This window comes from Acanthisitta chloris, unplaced genomic scaffold (assembly GCF_000695815.1).
Source record: "Acanthisitta chloris isolate BGI_N310 unplaced genomic scaffold, ASM69581v1 scaffold26336, whole genome shotgun sequence".
Lineage (NCBI taxonomy): Eukaryota > Metazoa > Chordata > Aves > Passeriformes > Acanthisittidae > Acanthisitta > Acanthisitta chloris.
In genome coordinates this window covers 21,763-37,448 of record NW_008676871.1, presented here as the reverse complement: position 1 = coordinate 37,448, position 15,686 = coordinate 21,763, and the positions used below count along the sequence as shown (strand labels likewise).

Below are 15,686 nucleotides of genomic sequence, written 5' to 3'. Positions count from 1 at the left end.
AGAGGAAAGGTCTGTGCTTTGCAATGCCAACTGACTTCTGGCCTTTTAAATACATTCAGTCATAAGACTGAAGTGATTAGCCATTGCTGTTTATGTTGAATCTTGCCAGTTATGCATCTGCCAGAGGTGGTCCCAAACACTATACAAACCCTTTAAATTGATATCTGCAACAGCTGGAGTCAGACATGTGAAATGAATGCAAACTGCCATTCAAGAAACCAGGACTCGAGCAATTATCAAGGTATGGGAAGATGGAACTATCGTATCCTCATTGCTGCAGAGTAGAGGTACTCAGTGAAATGACTGGGATATAGAGTTCTGGAGTATCACTTTTCTCTGCAGTGATTTTAGTTCAGATTTATGAACTATATAAGTAAGTCTTAGAGCAGTTTTCCTGCTATGCTTTTTATGCATTTTTGTGCAAGCTGTTCTTTCTGGATCATCTGCAGGCACTGGTAATAAGTATTTTTGCATTAGAGTGTAGTTAAGCTACTCTTGAATTGATACAGATTCTGACTTTGTGAGCCCTACTTATGTTCCAGAGCCAGTCATGAACAGTTGTGAGGAGAAGAGGGGAGAGACAAAAAGAGCACTGAATATTACATCCCAGAACTTGATTAGTCAAGGAAAAAGTTGCAGCTTTTCCATATTTGTTCACTGCTTTTGAAACCTTAACTATACTTAAGTAACTAATATTCAAAGGTATTTATTGGGTAAGAATTATGTTCTATTTGACCAAACTGTTCAGGTGGCAAAGTAACTTTCTGGCAATTCAGGATATGAATGGGACACTTTCTTTTCAACCTAATAGCACCGCTATCTACCTGAAGAGATTACTTGGAAAAAGTGTTTACAACTGATGCTCTCCTGAGAGAATATGATGCTTTATGCACATTCCTAATGAATGACTTTTATTTATTCCTCTGTCTTGAATAATTCCTGGCATCTCTTATTTTTCAGCTTCGAGCTCAGAACCAAGTGCTGAAAAAGGGAGTTGTAGATGAGCAAGCAAACTCTGCTTCACTGAAGGTAATCCCCAAAACCCACTCATGTCAGGTGTATTAAGCTGTGACAAAACAGGAGTACCTTTTACCCAGAAGTATTGTGATTAAAAGAATAAAGAAGGAACTTGATTTATTAAAAGAGGTTTTGTTTAGCAGCTAGTTATTATTATTCTCTGTAAGTGGTGAGTTTGCAAAAGTGGAAGGTTGCTTCTTGATGATTAACCTATAGAATGAAGTACCTACTTGAGTGTGATCTGTGAGCAGCTAAAGGAAGTGAAATTTGTTTTTTAGTTTAAAAACCTATACTTTTTGCCGCTTCAGTGTTCAGACAGTGCAGAAAGCAATTTGCTAATTTGTTCTCTTTAATGTGATACTAATTACCAAAAGCATGTATAAAAGTAAGCGTGAAAGTTTTAAAATTAAATTTTTGGTCACTCAGGAACAACTGAAGATGAAAGATCAGTCACTGAGAAAACTGCAACAAGAAATGGACAGCTTGACGTTTCGAAATCAGCAACTTGCCAAGAGGGTGGAGTTACTTCAAGATGAGCTTGCATTAAGTGAAGCTCGGGGCAAAAAGAACAAGGTATGTGCTAAAGGTGAACAAATGCTCTGCACCTGTCAGAGCCTTTTCCTGATTTCTAGCAGTAGTTTTTCCATGTTAATGGTTGAGCTGGATGCTTTTGTCAGAACTCAAGTTATTAGCCCATAGAACAGATACTGATACATCTGATATGTGCTGTGTAGATCTATACTCTTCTTTCTAGTGTGTCAGACAAATGGGAAAAGATCTTGGTGAAGAAAGCTGATCACTCCTCATTTGCTGTCCCCACCTCCTTGATTTGTAATTTGGATGTTGATGGTTAACTCTTCAGCCTGTGATTGTAGCATATTAATCTTGTCAAATGCATTGAAATCTAAATTTGTTGAGCTCATATTCCTTGCGTTTTGTTAAAGTGGCAGAAAAATTTCAGTACTGTGGTCCCTCTCTGCCAAAATGCTGATTAAACCTGGTAATACCATAATCTAAGATCAGCTCTACCTTCTGTAAGTAATATTACAATTGTGCTTGGACTTAAATGATTCTCAAGCATCTCCTGCTACCTTGCTTATGAGGAAACCCCTCTTAAGTATTGTAGTTTCTTTTTGGTTAGCTCTCAATATGCTGTAGCTGTCAAGACTAACATTAAAGAAATCATTCATCTGATTAGTATCTTCCTTATTTTTTCCCTAACTTCTTGTCCATTTTTTTCTATCCAGTTCTTTGACAGGCATAGTACTTCTGACTGCATTATTCATGCACCATAGTAGATTGTTCTTCAAAATGCAGTTTGACCCTTCTGTTCTTCGATTTCATATTATGTAAATTATTGTTTTGCTAGATGTGTTTCCAACTTTTGAAGGACGTCAGCCTGGCTGGAGTAGCTTTGTAAACCTTTACCACTGACTTTTTCCTGTTCAGCTATGAGAATGCACAGTTCTGTATTTCTATTTTATTTTTTTCAGAGTATACTGTCTTTGAAATATGTTCCCTTTAGTTTTACCTGTAGGGCCTCAGTGAGTACGTATGTAGTATTGCACACACTTCCACTAAATTTCACATCACCCCTGCTTTGGTGACTTGCCGTCAGGACACCATGTAAATCACATCTAAAATTAATTAGATGAAGATTTGGATAGGTGATCTCTGTCAGAGTGCAATCCTTTTAGGAGGAGGAGAACATATGCCCATACCTGAGATATGGACACATGTTCTCCTCCTTCTTAAAGGACCACTGTTCACAGGCTGGCATCAAATGCAGAGGTGGCTTAGCTGTCCCAAGCACTTGAAGTCTGGTGTTAAGTTTAAAGGCTCCCTGTTGTTTGGTGATAGTACCTTTCTTCAACAGTGTGGTGGAGCAGAGCAGCAGTATGGGATTCACTAGTGGTCCCTGAGTCTTTTGGATTAAATGGGTGAAAAGTAAGGGAACAGTTGGCAGAGGGATGTCTGTCTTCTTGGGATAGTTGGTGGGCAGGGAGGGCCCTGTCTTTTCCAGTGGCACCTTGTGGCCACTACAGTGGCCTGTAGTGCACTTGGAGTGATTATTCCTGGTCCATGCTGAGACCTGGCCAACTTACACCTAGACACTTCCTGGGGGCAGATGTGCCTTACACACAGCTCCCAAACCAAATCAGCCTGTGTGTGTGTAGGATTTCCTATTACTGATTGTATGGAATCATGCAGGATTCCAGTTAAGTCATATGGCCATTGGCTGTATGAGCAGTTTCATGTGTGTCTGTTGTGACACCTGAGTTATGGCCATTGGCTGTATGAGCAGTTTCGTGTGTGTCTGTTGTGACACCTGAGGAAAGACCTTCCCAAGCCCTTATAGAGTTATCACTCACCACTGTACAATAGCAGCAGTGTGAGGGGAAATGTGAGGAGCTTTTAGGCTCCTGCAGGATGTAACGTGCATACCTTTTGATATATTAGTCAATGTAAGCAAGATACATGCTCATGTGCCTCTGTTGGGAACTAGCAGTGAGAAGTGTGATGAGCTTTGGGATGCCCCCAGAGACTTGGAGATAATGAGTGCATTTTCTTTCTTTTAGAAAAGTGCAGAATCCTCATCTCAGCTGAGTCAAGAACAGAAAAGTGTCTTCAATGAAGATCTTCAGAAGAAGATAGAAGAGAATGAACGTTTACACATACTTGTGAGTGAATCTTCTTTTAGCTTCTGTTTTTGGTTCAGAAAACTGGTCACATGGACAAAGATAGGGAAAATAAAATAGTGTCTGGAAACTAGTGGGTTTAGAAGCTTAGTTGTATGCAAAACAGTAGATAAGATTGGCTTGTTTATAAAGATGTTCACTGGGCAAATAAAGTGTTTTGACTTCAGATTCGTGAGACAGTATGTGGAATCACTCACATAATATGTTTGCAATATATGTTTTCTCATTTAGGTTTTTAGCTTGGTACTGGATGAAAATTTCTTAATAGTTCATCAACTGTTTCAGAATTGCTTTAAATTGTAAAATATTTGCTGCAAGTTGCCATAATTAAGTCAGGAATTACTTTACCAAAATGGAATGCGTTTTACTTTCGAAAACTTGAGAAAAGAACTTCAGTTTGTCAGGTGTCTATTAGTCAGCAATATATTTAAGGGATGCTTGGTACTACAAAGCTATGTCTTTTATTAAAAAGTACTTTGTTCCTGAATATTTTCTCTGTAAATATAATTAAATTTCTTTGTCTAAGAACTAGTATTTGTTATTAACCTGAACTGGCTAGTGAAATCACTGTAACGCATAGAAGTGGATATAATAACAAAATGAAACTTGAAGAGCTTTGCTTTTCTTCCTTTAGTTCTTTGAAGCAGATGAGCAGCACAAACGTTTAGAAGCAGAGCTGAGAACTAGACTTGAGGTTTTGGAAACTGATGCTGCCCAGCACCAAGCTGTGGTGGACAATTTAACCAAGAAGTACACAGATACCATAGAGAAGCTGCAGAGTGACAAAGCCAAATTAGAAGTAAGGAGTTTTTCCTCTTACTGTCATGTTTGAAAAGTTTTGAAATGCAATACCTTGCTGTGTCAGTACTTACATTGTGAGATTATCTTCTTGCATAAAGATCAAGTCTCAGACGCTAGAAAGAGAAGCTAAGGACTGTAGGCTTCGAACTGAAGAGTGGTAAGTGTTTTTATTTAATATAATGAAAATTTTATTTAAATAAATAACTGCTTAAAATTATTTTTACATTATAATACCTTGAAAGGGGGGAGTTAGGGGAAAGACTTTGATAAAACTCAAAATATATTATCAAGACAGGTCTGACATGTGCAGGTCCAACCCCTTTTTCTTCTGCTGTGTGCGTAATTAGAAAGTTCCACAAATTCTGCTTGCAGTCAGAGCAGTTTTGTCTCTGAGCTGTTTTAAGTAGCAGTGATGATGAAAGCTTGAAGAATTCATTTGTAATGGAAAGCTATAGAAAGTAAAGAACTTGTATGAAACAAAGATGTGAGCTTGTAAAAACTGCTTCTAAAAACAAAGCTTGGGTAAGGTATGCTGAGACAACCAACTGAAAAGAGTTTCAAAAGTCCCCCTCCCCAGCAAAAGCTTCTTGAACAATCATTTTTGCTTCAGGTATGACATGCTCAGCTAGAATTCTGAAAGTTTTTGTCAAACAGTTATACTGGTAGTTTTGGAATACTTTAGTTGTTTTGAAAACTGATTTTAGAAGATGGGAAGTTGAGGACTGTGAGCCAAATCAAATTAGGGTGCACTTCTCTCAAGTTCATTGCTCAGGTGCATTTTTAAAAAGATACACGTGCAATATATCTCTTCAATGTAACGCATAAAATGCATAGTGAATGATCAGGTGCAGAGTTCATTCTTTTCACATGGTAACCTTGAAATACATATTTTAATTATTTTGATAGATACTTGAATTCCAATAACTCTCCTCTAATACTGGTCAGGGTTTCACTAAGAATGACTTGCAAAAGAGGTTGAAAGCTGTGTTTTTGCTGCTGTTTGCTTTTTTGTGGTGTTTGAAAAACAGTATAGTCTTAATCTGCTACTATTCAGTTCAGAGCTTGTCTGTCACATTCTGTGCTGACTGGGTAATTAGTGGCACTGTGAGAAATTGTCCCTACCATTTGAGGGACGGTTTTAAAAATAATAAAGCCTGACACTTCTTTATTTTAAACACTGAAATCACTATCTCTTGAACACATGACAGAATATGTCTCTGAGGGTACTGCTCTTCTGTTTTCTCCACTTTGTCAGGGAAAGGGAACCATTCAGCTCTGACACCCACACTTTATTCAGGAAGGCTAGGGGATATGAGACTTGACAGCCTGCATGCCTTGAAATTGAAAGGGCAGAATGTAAACCAAAACATACCAAATTATTTCATTGTCATTCCTTTACAGTACAAAAAGAAAACATCCCTACAATGTCAGTTTAAGTTCGTTTTCTATCATGCCCAATGCTACTGCAGTACATGCTGTACAGTTTCTATGCAATTTTGGAGCTGCCCTTCAAGAAAAGTGTTTGTTAAAGTGCATGAGCTACTTACTGGCCAGTTTCTTGTCTATTTTGGATTATTTTTCATTGTTAGTCCTGATAAGTTTCCATGTATCAAATGTTGTAAAAAAAGGAGAGAAATGTCACTTTGACACCTTCCCTCCTCCCCCCTCCCGACTCTCCACTGTATGTGTAGGAGTTCTAGATGTCAGTGGGAAGCAAAATAGTGAAGAATTTGGGGGCCTAAGTTGGGTAAGGTGTGGAATTTGGTCTGAATCAACATGCAGTGATCACTGTTGATGTGTGTATATATATATATATATATATAGTGCTGGAATATGTTACTGTTCATCTCAGGAATCTAGTCTAATTATATTAGTAATCTGAATTACTTAGGTTCACACTGAGATACACAATCAAATGCAAGTGAAGCAGATCTAGAGAAAAATCACTTGAGAAGGCATGAGAAAATTAGTTGCCAAGTCTTCTGAGAATGGGCTGCATCATAGCAGTGTAGCAGTGCTTAAGTATGGGATTTTGAAAAGTTTGTGAGTTATTTCAGATAGTGATGTGACATAGTTAACTGCATTATTGACAGCTCATTACCTGTATATTGGAATTCTGCATTGGATACACAGTAACTAATTTGAAGGCTCTTTTGCATTCCCATTCAAACCCTGGTAGAAAAGAAAGCCTTCATGTAGCAGAATAGGAAATGATAATTGCAGAATAGGAAAATAATATAAAGGTTAACTCTGAAGTAAGCTGAAATTCTCAAGAATGAAATTTGCAAGTTCATTGCATCTTTCACTGCTTTTGTTAGAGATTAGAATACAATGCCATATCATATTTACTACATAAAGGAAGAGAAATGATTCCTACTGTAATATTTCTATCTAACTTTTAGAAGGAGATAGATACCTATACACTCAATGGATGCTTATGGTGAGATATGGTGTTGGTGATACAGATGACATGTTAAAGGTTTACAATGTGTGTGTGTGTGTGGTTTTTCGTTTGTCTCTTTGTTATTTAGCCAGCAACAGCTAAAGAATCTTCAAGCAGCTTTGGGCAGTAGACTGGAAGAATCTCTATGCATAATTAATGAAAAAGTACCTTTTAATGACACAAGTACGTATTGCCTTGGTCTGGGTTTCTTGTTTGGTTTTGGGTATCCATCTGGAGGAAGTACTCCTTATGAATTAAAATGTATTAGCTGTAAGAAATGTTGGACATCTGAACAGACACTTGGAGGTAACTGTAGTAAGTATTCACAATACTTGTCATAGTCTTGTCTAGTAATCCTAAAATACCAAGTTTTTATGTATAATGAAAACTAAAACTTTTGAAGGCTTTGAGTGATTTGTCACTTGTCTTGCTTAGTGTTGACAGAACATTGTAAATGATGAAGGAACACTGTCAGTTTACTGGTTTCTCCACGAAGATTAGCTCATCTCAGTGTAGTATTTTGGCAGGGTATACTCAAGAGTTGTAGTAAGTTAAGGTGGCTGCAGAGATGTTGACTTAATAAGGCATTGCATTAGTAATGGTCTGTACTTCATGTTAGTGCGAAGTTTGTCAGTGTCTTATATCTGACTAGAGAACACCTAGACTAGTTTGCCTCAGAATCGTTTATCTTTTTAGGGGGGGAGAAAGCCCTTTGAATTTGGGAACTTTTACCTGAAGCAATGTTTTGGGTTTTTTTTCTGCTTTCTTTCCAACTGCTGCTAGATAAACTGAAGTGCAAAGGATACCATGAAGTTAGGAGCGTGCAGCCTTTGCATTGCTTTGGTACAAGAATGGGTTAGTATGTGCCAGAGCAGCCCTGTGCATTGTGTGCTTTCATAAATGGCTGAAGGCAAGGTTGGGCAGACACTGCCTGCACTCTTCTGGTAGTGAGACTAGGAGGACCTGCAATAGTGAAAATGCTGAAAGTAGTATATAAGGAGCAGAGAAGTGAAAACAGGCTTTTGAATTTCCAGTATAATTCATTGGTAGCGTTTGCATTTTTCGTTTCGTTTAAAACTTGATGACAATGTTTTAAATAGCCTTGGATTCTCTAAAAGCTGATCTGGCAGGTGCTGCAGGGGTGAGCCTTCCAAGTTCTCCACTGGGTTGGCAATCCAGTGAGTCTTGGCTTAGGAACACCAGATCATCTTCTCTTTAGGAAATGTTGCCTCCCATACAGCACATTATGCTTTGCTGTTGGTTCCCTGAATTGATATCCTTTTCTCTTCTTTCCTCTCACAAAGATCACTTGGCATCTGCTGCCTATTTCTGCTTCTCTGGCTTCTTCAGCTCCTTTTTTTCTAATAGGTAGTTATCATTGTAGAAAATAGTAACTGCAAATAATTTATCTGCTTACTCAGCTGCCATAGCATAATGGTTTTGCTTTTGTAGAAATAGTGCAAATAGTGGACAGATCTTTAGTGGTAGAAGAATGAGACAAAGTAAAGAGGTGTTTGTTTGCTGTGGATTCCAGCTATAGGCTCTTTAGTTGGCTCCAAGTGTAACAAGCAGCTGACTAGTTTCAGTAAAATTCGAATGACTTGTTGACTACTAAGCTTGATTTTGAGAGCAGAAAGATACAGTTTTCTAAAGCATTTACTTAGGATTTGGCAATTTTGGACCGAAGTTTTTTTCCTCTGAATGCAACTACCTCTTCCCATGTGTTAATAGCCAAATGTCAATGACGCAAAAGGAATAAGAAGCTGTAAGTTTCTTTCATGTGCAAATTTTAAACTGTAGTGATTGCTCAATTTAGTTGAGGATGGATGTCATCCTTTTTAAATCTGTAAGACCTTGTAAGCTGTTGTCTAGGTACAGATAGCCCTCTGCCTCTCTAAAAATTGTGCCTGCTTGTAATTGAGTAATCATTCTAGTTACTTCATGACAGGAGCAGAATGCTGAATACATGCAAAGTCCATCTTAGTCTAAATTATCAACATACCAAGCATATACAGAAGTTTTTTTTTAAAAAAATGTTCAAACCATTAAAAAATAGATTAGTCTTACTTGGCATTCCCTGAGATGTAATTGAAACTTGAAGACAATCTTGAATTCTTTAAGTGTGATTTCTTTTAAAAGATTTTTTTTTTCACTTCTGTTTGTGCTGAATAGAGTTCTTTGGGCAAGAGGATTCTGCACTTACCTATTAAATTCAGGGTGTTTAGATGATTAAATTTGACTTACAAGTCTGAAGCAAGTATAGAACTGTTTTCTCTCCACTTAGTCACAGAAACAGTTCTTAATTGAGGATATTTGGGCCTACTTTATCAAAGCTAATTGCTTGTATCTCTTTAGTTAATATTGCTGACATGGACTGTAATACTGCTGCAATGAAATTTTATTTTTTTAAACAAATCACTATTTACCAATAAGTGTATCTTAAAACCCCCATGATTTAATAAGTTCATATAACTTACTTTTTGACCTGCAGGATCTAATCGATACAATGCTCTGAACGTACCATTACACAACAGAAGATATCAGGTAAGCACTTTTTGTGATTTCATATGACTCTGCAACTTTCTACACAGGTACTGAATTAAAACCAGTCATTTTAATGACCTGAAATGGCAGAATATAGCCTATCTTACTGCTGTCATGGTATTCTAAGGGAATTTGTCCACAAAGCCTCTGCACTTTTCTAAAGGTAGTATATATTGTTCTTATGTCAAGGAGGTAAGTTGTCTGTTCACCTCCCTATGGCTAATCTATTGACTTCTGGCTGGTGATCACTGTAGGTATTAACTCAGACATTCCTTTCTAAAAAGAATGGCAAAATGGTTTAATGTTTGTGTCTTATTAAAGTTATATGAAATATTATTTTACAGTGCTAACTGGCAGTAAGTTAGAACTTGATGTTTCATTTTTAAAGCTGGTTAAAGCTACACTAATTTAGAGGTCTTTTGTTGAAACAAGGTAGGTTTGGTATCTTAAATTCCTTTTCCCTCAAACTGAGCTTACTCAGTCACATCACTGGAGCTCCAAAGAATGTTTGCATTTGTAAACTGTACATTGGTGTGTACACTAGAATACCATATTAGTTAACATTACTTGTCACCAGTCACAAACTTTTGGAGGAATAGATCATGTCTCTGAGATCTCTGCATGGTTCATTTACATGTTTTGGGATATTTCTTGCCAAAACACCCCTTACTTGCAGCAAAATCACCCTTATACATTTAAGTATTTTTTGAAAAAGAGTTTCTGTTCATTGCTGCAATTTCATCAGTTTCCTTGGGAATGTTGCTTACTCGGTATTCATAAATGGACATTAGTTTTCTGTACTAAAAATTTAAGGGTTTTTACAGTAGCAAATCAGATACCTTGATGCAGTTAAAATTTTCCTGGTTTGCCACCACTGAGGGTGGGTTCCACAGCACTGTGGGTTTTCTCTTTGCTTGTGTATCTCAGACCTTTGGAGGTTTGAATGCTCCTGGTACATTCAGATGCTACTGCAGAAAGATTCCAGCTAGTTGCTTTCTCCATTCTTCAGAAGTGCCTGTACAGAGACCTTGTTCTTAATACATCTGCTGTGAGAACAGGTGACCTGCTGTCCAGCTCTGTGATGGAAGTAGCCTTAAATTTCAGGTTACTGCTGCCAAGTTCCTAGCAAAATCTGAATAACTACATGGAGAGTTTCTCCCTTTACTGTTATCTGCTAGCACTATGTCAGGCAGCCTCATGATTTGAGATCTGCAGTCTTGAAACTGTTCCAGGACAGATTTTATGACTGGCTTTGCCAGTAGAGGCAAAATGCTCGTGTATTAGTACAGGCTGCACTGTAAAGGACAGCACAACAGTAGTAGTGTCTGTTTTCCTTCCTTGCATAGCTAATTAACATACACAAACTGATTAATTAATGACTGCATTAATTACTCGCCACCATCCCTGATCCATAATCAAGATTGACTTGATTTAACAGTTCACTGAAGCATTAGGAATTCATCACTGAAGGATAAGTCATTATTGGCTGAAATGTCACTGTAACCTTATTCTCTCCTCCATGAGTCACAACAGAGTGTGGTTTTCTTCTCTCCTGACTTTGCATTTTCAGAATGTTCCATTTTGGATTAATTTCTTGCATACCTTCCTGCTGCACTAAAGCCACAGAACAGCCTTGTTCATGAGCAGCAGCTCAGTTCCATCCAGGTTGAAGAACAAGAAATGGGTGTTACTGGTTTGAGAAGCAAACACCTTCAGTCCTGGGAGAAAAACCTCATGGGGTTTTACTAATTAAATTCAGGTTTCCTTGCAACCAGGTATTACAAATTTCTCATTATTACCACACTGAAGGAACTGAGCTGTTGTAAGCAATTAGTCTCCTGGTCTTTGGAAATTTTGGAGATGGTTTCTGTAATTGTACTGACCTCTGAGTGTTCTTGTGGCCTGTGGTTTGAGAAATGCAGCAGAAGCAAAGCATCACCTGTTGTGTGAAATGAAAGCACACTTTGTTGCCATAGAACAACATGTCCTTCTATGTGGCAACTGTAGTTTATGAATAAACTGTAAAACTTAAGGTAAACGTATTTGCTGCTATGTATTTTAGGCTGAAATAGTAACAAGAAAGGAATCACTGATGACGGTTTTTTGTATCTAAATGTAGATTTTTTTTCCATATTTAAATAGGTACATGTCAAATATAACCATTTTATAACTGTCCTTACAGCTGAAGTTGAGAGACCTTGCTGGTCAGGCACTGGCTTTTGTTCAAGAACTTGTAACAGCTCTCTTGAACTTCCATACATACACTGAGCAGAAGGTACAGATCTTTCCCATTGACTCTGCAACAGACACTATATCACCGTTAAATCAGAAGGTAAAGCTTACAAATTTGAGCCACCAGTGTATTTAATTATGTAGACTTTCATGAGTGATTGATCTTAGTCATGCAAACTTGTACCACCTTCGCTGGAATGCTGAGAGTGTGTTCCTGAGAGTCAGCCCTTCCTGCATGAGAAGTCTTTTCTGTTGGGTGTATTCTCTGAATGTGAGCAAAGGTGTAGCTGCAGAGAATCCTTTTCCCTTGTGCCTCTGCTACAAGAGCAATATGATAATCAAATCAAAGCTTTGCTTTCTAATTGCTAAATTGAAGGGCATTTGTTAAAATTCAGCTGACTTGTTTCAAAATAATAGGTAAATATTGCACTGCTAAATAGATGCTTGTCTTGGTTAATGCACTGGGACATGGGAGATGTTGAGACAGGTGGTCTTGTGTTTTACTGTAATGTCAAACAACTGGATGGAAGGTTAGGCTTATGAAGCAGAGAACCTGGACTGTCTTCCCTTACCAAAACCCCAACTTTATAATACAATTTGGGGCTATCTGTGTAAAGACCTCTCCTGTAAGTGCTCTGAAGCTTCAAGTCTGTAGAGCATGTTCAAATTAATACGAGAAATATGACCCATCTCTTTTGGCATGACTCCATGAAAAAACTTCCTGAGAGTATCATCAAGAGCTGTTAAGCCACATCTTTTGACTTTCTCCTTCTATGCCGTGAAGCATGCTAAAGAACTTGGTGCAGAAGGATTATGATGCCATGGAATAAAATTGTGTTAGCATCAGAGTTGACTTCATAATGCGAGTGCATCCATGTGCACTTAAGTTGCCAGATGACAGTAGTTTGTGATTCAGACTATAATTTCAATTTAATAGTTCGTAGGGCTCAGACATAAGCTACTGAGGTTTGCACTCATCAAATGGCTGCAATGCATGTAGTGTCACTGTTAACTATCACAAAACTTACCTGTTCTTGGGAAGATCTCCTTTAATCTCTTTGCAGGCAGCAAATATGCTTGTGAAGGTGTTTATCCACTAGAGAAGTCCCATTCTATTTGCCTTCTCAGTTGTTGCAAGTATTTCAATCAAGAACATACTTTTACAGAGATTCAGCATAGATATTAGTTTGAGAACGTTTTCTTGCTCCTGCCACTAAATACACACAAAATGGCATGTCCTTCTTCTGAAAACTATGCAGCTTTGTCATCTTCCAAATTTCTTTGTGGCAGGAACTGTGTCTATTTATATGGCCCAGTATGGTGACTGGATTCTACAGACACTACTGCAGTTTACAGTAAGGGAATAAAATTAGGTTTCTTAGACATCACTTCTCATGGATTTTTTTTTTTCCCCCCTAATGTCCTAGTTAACACTTCTTTGTTGCTTTTTAAGCACAGCTGAAACATGCAACTTAATGAGAGTTGTAATTTGATCCTCCTTTTCTGGTAATTGACTCTGATCCAGTAGTTCAGGCTTTGTTTTCATAATTATATCTCTTGTAGTCTGCCCCATTGTGCATTCCTGACCTAATTCCCTCAGTGCATGCTACTTCTCAGAGCTTTTGCTGTGACCTTCCAGTGGTGAAGCATCTTTTATCGCTCACTAAAGCTGTAGTTGCTTTTGTTTTTTTGATTAATTTATCTATTTGCTTGACAGGTGTTCTCAGTGTGATTTTTAGCTACTCCACTGAGTGGTTCAAAAACCTCCCCTAATGTAGCAGAGAAAATGAGATAAGTGTCAGGTAGTAGCTTAGCAGACTTGCACTGATTTATTTTTCCCCAACTCCAGGTCTTGTCTGGTGCTTTCAAGCTATTTTCCCCACCAAACACTCAAAGTAGATGTGGACAATTCCCTTCCAGGTTCAAGTATTCCTTTTCTCTTTAAGTATTGGATTGCTGGGTTCTGCTGGGTCTTCAGCATCGTGCCAGATAACTCAAGTCCTCTCTCTTGCATCACAAGCCAGGAGCATTCTGCATGTGTTATTTCTTCCTCCTTAGATTTAGGAATTTTCCCTAATGCCATCCAGATTTGTGCATGCATGAATGAGAGCTTGGCATCTCACTCTTCTTGTTAACACTTGTTACTGCACTGTAATAATACAATAAATAATTAAAATCTCTTGTTCCCTGTTTGCCTGGGATCTTCAGCTACTATTGGGGTATAAATAATCAAAGGTGAAGGTGACTTCTGTGGGGTAAAATAAAAACCAAAATTGCTTTTGACTACCTATATCAACCTTTGGGAGAAGCATTTTGTGATACTGAAGTATCAAAATGGAAAGCTGAGGGTACTGTTACATTTTGATTGTGTGTAAGAGTGCACACCTTTGTTCTCAGGTATGCTTTTCTGAAGGCAGAATTAGACAGAATTTACTTAAGCAATTTTCAGCAAAGTTGGGCAGTTCCATGAGGCCAAAGTTTCATTATTGCCCAAACCTGTCATAGTTTTGGGGAGTAAGAATTCTCCTTTGTTTAGTTAGTGCTCCATTCTTTGCATTGGCACAAGCATTGACTGGTGTTGAAAACTGGACTGGATACAGATAAAGATAAAAACGCATCTCTTGCTCTCAGTTTTAACTTGGCTTAGTTCTCCAGTGCCTTGCACAGCATAGCTGGGCAAATATTTGTGCTGATGCACAAGGCTGAGAGGGAAACAGCAGCTGGGAGGAAGGTGGGATAGTTTATTTTGGTGGCTGAATGGGGCATGGATCTGTCCTTAATTTGATGGAGCTGAGCAAGGAATGCAAGAATGTTTAAACTTAAACAGCAAGGGTTTGGTGTGCTGTGCATGGCAGTTCAAATGGGATAGGGTGCTGTGGTAAAGCCCTGGATGGGGTTTTGCCTGGACTTCCATTTGTAGTCTTCACTCCTCCTCACTTTCCATCAAGGTGTGTGTTTGTGTGTCCTGTAGAAGAGGTTTGTGTACATCACTTGACTGTTATATCTTATCGGTGACATCTTGGGCATCGTTAAAGATGGCAGCTGCTTTGCTGAAATGGACTGTTCAGTTGTTGACTTGAAAGAGTTTGCAAGAGCCTTCAGCAAGCACCATTTTAAAACCTCTCTGTCCTCAGTTCTCACAGTATCTCCATGAAAACGCTTCCTACGTTCGCCCTCTGGAGGAAGGAATGCTGCACTTGTTCGAGAGCATTACAGAGGACACTGTGACAGTCCTGGTGAGATTTCTTGCTTGTAGTATTGAAAAAGATTTGGACAGAGCAAAACCACTTATGTGTTGTTTTTCCTTCCAGGAAACAACTGTGAAATTGAAGGCCTTCTCAGAACATTTAGCTTCCTACTTATGCTTTTTAAGGAAGATTCTTCCTTATCAGTTAAAAAGGTACTTTTGATTTGATAGATCAAATTTAAAGGCACAGTAAGTGTCAGGCATGGAGCACTGCCAACATCTAGAACTCAAAGATAAAGCCAACACTCTGGCTTAAAAGGCAGAATTTTTTTTTTTTTAATTTTTTTAGTTGGTTCCTGAGCCTTGAGGTTAGACATTTTGTTTTTCAGGCATTAGGGCTAACAACATGTGCTTTAAAACCCTTCTCCCCTCCATCTCAAGATGAGACTTAAAAAATATCTGTGAAAGTTTCATTAATGTTTTGAATGTTACTCACTAGCAGTGATACTACTCAGGTCTGATACACTGAATCTGGTAATGTCACCAGTCTGTCTGAGGAGTGTTTGGCATTCTATAAATGATAAGTGTGACAAAATGTAATAATATTGTAGCAGACTAGATCAAGCTAGTAGTAAGAATGTAGTGATGTAGTTTTAAAAAGTGGCAAAACTGTAGCACTGTAGTCAAACTTGGCCAGATGCATATCCCTTCTGCTGTGAAAACTTTTGTTCCTGAGTTGGTCGAAGGCATGTGAACTATAGCT

At 38.2% G+C, this 15,686-nt stretch overlaps 1 protein-coding gene across 1 annotated transcript in view; it reads left to right on the top strand.

Annotated features, from left to right (window-relative positions):
• Positions 1-963: 963 nt before the first annotated feature.
• PPP1R21 (protein phosphatase 1, regulatory subunit 21) overlaps positions 964-15,686 on the top strand; it is a 28,722-nt gene continuing 13,999 nt past the window's right edge. The window contains exons 1-10 of the mRNA XM_009076308.1: positions 964-1,029; positions 1,444-1,590; positions 3,597-3,698; positions 4,351-4,515; positions 4,616-4,674; positions 7,049-7,143; positions 9,452-9,504; positions 11,687-11,836; positions 14,871-14,972; positions 15,048-15,136. Of these exons, the coding sequence (XP_009074556.1) occupies positions 1,456-1,590; positions 3,597-3,698; positions 4,351-4,515; positions 4,616-4,674; positions 7,049-7,143; positions 9,452-9,504; positions 11,687-11,836; positions 14,871-14,972; positions 15,048-15,136 (950 nt within the window). The 5' untranslated portion in view covers positions 964-1,029; positions 1,444-1,455. The remainder of the gene's footprint in view (positions 1,030-1,443; positions 1,591-3,596; positions 3,699-4,350; positions 4,516-4,615; positions 4,675-7,048; positions 7,144-9,451; positions 9,505-11,686; positions 11,837-14,870; positions 14,973-15,047; positions 15,137-15,686) is intronic.